The 4,963-nt window shown below is 35.2% G+C and overlaps 1 protein-coding gene across 3 annotated transcripts; it reads left to right on the forward strand.

The window, feature by feature from the left end:
* The first annotated feature begins 322 nt into the window (after positions 1-322).
* LOC110456320 lies at positions 323-4,632 on the forward strand. 3 transcript variants are annotated; one of them, XM_021506989.1, is made up of 2 exons: positions 323-400; positions 3,135-4,632. In XM_021506989.1, the coding sequence occupies exons 1-2, from the start codon at positions 329-331 to the stop codon at positions 4,107-4,109; spliced, it is 1,047 nt and encodes a 348-aa protein (XP_021362664.1). In that variant the 5' UTR covers positions 323-328; the 3' UTR covers positions 4,110-4,632. The 3 variants fall into 3 exon arrangements, with proteins under 3 accessions (XP_021362664.1, XP_021362665.1, XP_021362666.1); XM_021506990.1 differs by having other exon boundaries at positions 328-382; XM_021506991.1 differs by lacking the exon at positions 323-400 and adding an exon at positions 2,175-2,229.
* The last annotated feature ends 331 nt before the right edge of the window (positions 4,633-4,963 follow it).

Below are 4,963 nucleotides of genomic sequence, written 5' to 3' on the forward strand. Positions count from 1 at the left end.
GTGTGAGACGAGAGCAGGAATATTATGTAGATTTAGCAGGGGAAACATGTGTCACCCATACCTCTGTCTGTGTAGTAAGTCCAATCTAACAATCTTAAATCATCTTTTATGTATTTCGCACAGCGTACGACATCAAAGGACAAGAATTAATCTGCTGACTTCGTAATGAACAAAAATCTGTATGATATCAATATCTACCACGACAGTTATGTTTACAGGTAATATAATACAGACAGAGCAATTAACACAGACATTTAAAGTGACGTTAGTGTATATATAGTGTATACCGGAATCTGATCGATCGAGTCAGTGGCCTGTAAACGCGATCATGCGTCCTCACGGGTATACCACAGTCACAGATCTAATACGTTTGGAATGGCAGGTGTGTAATCTTTGTAAAGTAAGTAGTACACGTATTATAGTATACTCAGCTCTGTTACTGCAGTTTCTCAATTGTTTTGGATATGTGTGTGTGTGTGTGTACGTATATAATCGTACATATTAGTCAGAAACGTATATACATGTACTATGGCTGTATATATGTCTCTGATATACATACAGTTTTGAAGTTTAAACATGATATACATGTAGTTTTGAAGTTTATACATGATATACATGTAGTTTTGAAGTTTATACATGATATACATACAGTTTTGAAGTTTATACATGATATACATGTAGTTTTGAATTTTATACATGATATACATGTAGTTTTGAAGTTTATACATGATATGCATGCTGTTTTGAAGTTTATTATCTATATAATCCAATAGAGACATTATGTAAAAGAAATATCTACTTTAAAGATTAATTAAAGATGTGCTTTATAAGCAGACTTGTATGTCTCCCTATATGTTTGCGCTAAGAACAATAACATGCATGCCATTGTATTAAGAATATCTATATTCGCTTCTGTACGCTATAACGAACATTATGTTCTATTGTAAACCATTTCAGACTGAATTTGTATTCATAGTAGGGTTTTTTAATGTTTATTTTTGTGTTATCAGTAATCAAATTGTAACATGAAAATGTGCTTAGAGTGTCAACTTAACTGATATTTTGTTCTGTATTCGTTTGAATTATAAGGATATTCGTACCTATAAACAATGAGTCGTTTAATGGAAAACTATTTAATGTTTCTCCAATGAACCTGTCTCCCATAGACTATATTGCTCCAATCCTATTTTCAAATCGTCGTGTTTTAACAAGAAATTAATACAAATGAATGTTGTCATTGTATATGAAAAAGTATTTTGAGCTTCATTCGAAAGCCGCATTATGGCGGAAAGCAGCAGTTTAAAATACCTGTAGGAAGATTCGATTCGGTGAAGAGGGGTGTCTGGAAGCTGACTTGTTCTTTTATAGACTGGCTGAGATTTTATCAACTTTAGCTTGTGTAAACTGTTGGTTGTAAACCAGCTTGATTGAATGATCGAGTGCTACCTCATTTACAGTAGATAACCTTACACTTTCCTAGCTTGTGGTTTTTACAATGATCTCTAGAAATATGAAATAAGTAGCGCCTATTGAAGTATAAGCAGGAAGTCAGCACAAAGTACGCATTTAGCTGCACTATATGGACTCATCAGTGGTACCTTGTACTAAAAGTCAAACAAGTGAAAATCAATCAAATTTGATCCGAAATACACAGTTGCGGGATCGCACAACGTTACACGGTGTGTGGTGTGTGCGCACGATGCGAGAACGATAACAATCTGGACAAGTATTGCTTGCGCGCATTTTTGCGCACGATGGACAATGGTGTGCGATAACACTCGTGGTTGGTATAAATTGAGGAATGCCTTAACTAACTAATATATACGTGTACATGTACCTTCATACGAGCCTTCCGGATTATTTTTAAAATCCGTAATATTGATCAACCAATGGTCACACAACTGTACATGTATGTATAATTCAGCGTAAAAGAGAAAGCGCATGCATACCCCCACCCCCACCACCATAACAATACAAAACAATAACTGCAAATACGAGATAAGCATCTTTAATCTTTAAACACAGATACAGCAGATACTTTTCTCTTAAACTAGTATTTCATGTAAACCGTGCAGAATACATTTCAGCCTCAACAGCCAACCTTCGGGAACTGAACAACCACCCGCGGAGTCAACACCTTACAATGTAAAATAATCACTACAGATACATGTACGAGGAAGGCAGCAGAGCTCGACTCATTTAGCATGTTGATGTAGAAAGCCGAACTAGGTAAACAGTTCCTCTGCACCATAAGGCGATCTGGTCCATTAAAAACCTGTCAGTTCTGCTAAACATCAAAAAGAAAATCTATGTCTATTGTGTGTTCGAAACCATATGTAAAAATACAGCATGAGGCGAGAGGTGCGTTGAAAACTCGTTATAACGTTTCAAATTTATATCTTTTGGATACAACAGGTATTTTATCCTGTAATAATATTTCATATACTAGTGATCCAGTGCAGAACAAATTCCAGCCACAATAATCCAACTAAACTTCCAAAATAATTTGGGAGTTAGTTGGTTGTGTGTAGCAGTGGTTAACACAACTGACGCATAGCAAGCACCAAGGACAATTTATTACAACAGATGTTGTTTTTAACAATAACATATTTCTGTTCAAAAACATTTAAAAAAACATCTATGTTAAAGTTAAAATGACTGAAACTGTAAATGATGGAAGAATAAATAAACGTATACCCAACCACCCAAGGAAGTCATTCATCAGCCCTCAAGCTATCAAACCTCAATACCCAGCCAGCCAAGGAAGTCATTCATCAGCCCTCAAGCTATCAAACCTCAGTTATCTAACCATAAGCTATCAAACCTTAGTTATCTAACCATAAGCTATTAAACCTCAGTTATATAACCATAAGCTATTAAACCTCAGTTATCTAACCATAGGCTATCAAACCTCGTGTTGCTAAACATTATCTGTATTTGGTTGAGATATTCGATGCTTCATTGAATTTGTCGTTTCCAGTTGGTATTCATATTGGGTGTGAATGTCAACAGATGAATGGTTAGATTTCATTTCGTGCAGAAATAAGGAGACTTAAACACTACTAATTGAAACTATAGATTCATAGTTCGTTCCTTCGATCTTAATCAAAACATTTTTTCTTGCCTTTTATTAGGATATAATGAGGAAACCGAAACCTAGGAAGAGTTCCTCGTCGACAATAAGATGGATACTACTGACATTGCTGCTGGTCGCTGTGTGGGGTCTGTTTGCGACAAACATGTTCGAGGTCCTAGTATCAGGCAAGGTCATCTCGTTAAGACTCTTAAGAAATCATCTTTCACGTGCATGCACGAGCGACGAACTGACGTCATTAGTGTACGACATGTCGCCATTAAAAGATGACAAGGCGACGTTTTCCGAAACGGAACTGGCTCGGATAAAAGCTTGTAACAGATCGGCAGACACACAAAGAAAACACGGGAACAAGAAGACCAAAATGTTTAAACCAGTTCGCTGGACATCACACACATACCTTGACAACGGGAGTACTGTTGTTGAACTCGGCGGGTATATGGGAGACGATATCGAGAACCTACTATCCCGGTTCACACCCAGACGTTACATAGTCGTTGAACCCGTGTATGTTTTCTACAAGAAGCTTGTTGAAAGATTCAAACATGTTCCAAATGTCTTGATCTATCATTTTGGTATTGGAGATAAAAATGATAGAACAACTGTGAGCATGCGCCGTGACGGCACTTCAAGTTTTAACACGAAAGAGGGGGGTGTTGATATTCGTCTCGTTAGTGCTCAAAGCTTTTTTCTTGGAATCGGAGTGGGTTTTTTCGATGTGGATCTACTAACTATGAACTGTGAGGGATGTGAATTCGCTGTGCTCGATTTTCTTCTGAGTACAAATTTGATAAATAATATAAGGAACATTCAGTTCCAGCCGCATAAAATAGAACAAGTTAAAGATTCTGTTTATAAATACTGTGAATACCACGAGCGCTTAAAACGAACTCACGATGTTGTGTTCCGACACCCGTTCTGGTGGGAAAGTTGGACTTTGAAATACAAACGTCTACCGAATATATTTGATGACATTACAAACAACTCTACTCTAATGGATGAAATCCTCAGTTAACATGTTTTGTTTATATCTAATTTACACGTGTTTACATGAAATATATTTACAAATAAATAGTTACTTTTTTCTTAAATTATCTTTAAAATTTAAAAAAAGGAAAAAAAATGAAAAAAAAAATCAAGTGGTTTCCTGTGAATAATGGAGTCAGAGTTTACTGGAAATGAACAATACGCTTAGCAAATGACACATGTAACAGTTGAAATGAGAATCGAAATATATTCATCTGTCAGGACCTCTAATACTATATCCATTTAAATGGATCGTTTGCCGTTCTTTGTATAATATATATATATATTGGCCTTGTGGTAGGGATCAATCATGTTTCACGAAAGTGAATTATTGATCTCGGGGAAACAAATCTTAGTTTCTGGACCAAAATCATCAGGATTCTAACAGTCAATGGTGCTTAGAGTAAGAACACTGTCTAGGATACGTAGAAGGAGAAGTTAATTTTGGTCTGGGACTTATATTTAACAAACAAAAAAACGAGCTGATTGCGGACTTTTAAATTTAAATTTAAATATAGTTTTTCAAAATTCTTTTATTCTAAATACATGTATATAACTTAAATGCAGAAAAGACATTTCAAATTCATTGATATGATTTATAGTTGGAATTAAAATAAAATTTTAAGTTTGCAACATTATTTGACTTATTTTCAATTATTTCAAATTTTGCCTCATTTGAGATTTTTTTTAAAACATATCTTTGTGTCATATTCAGCATCCGAAGCAGGTAGTGAGAAGCATTTCTATAATCCAAACCTGCGTCAAACATTGCAATATGTAAAATTTCGAACAAAAATATAAAATTATTGAATATTGCAACGTTTGACACGCCATAACAGAACG

This window comes from Mizuhopecten yessoensis, unplaced genomic scaffold (assembly GCF_002113885.1).
Source record: "Mizuhopecten yessoensis strain PY_sf001 unplaced genomic scaffold, ASM211388v2 scaffold8657, whole genome shotgun sequence".
Classification (NCBI taxonomy): Eukaryota; Metazoa; Mollusca; class Bivalvia; order Pectinida; family Pectinidae; genus Mizuhopecten; species Mizuhopecten yessoensis.

Excerpts from the sequence above, each read along its gene's own strand:
- LOC110456320 (XM_021506989.1), top strand. The coding sequence starts at position 329 with ATGCGTCCTCACGGGTATACCACAGTCACAGATCTAATACGTTTGGAA. Across the intron at positions 401-3,134 it reads AGGTGTGTAATCTTTGTAAA|GATATAATGAGGAAACCGAA; the intron begins GTAAGTAGTACA and ends GCCTTTTATTAG.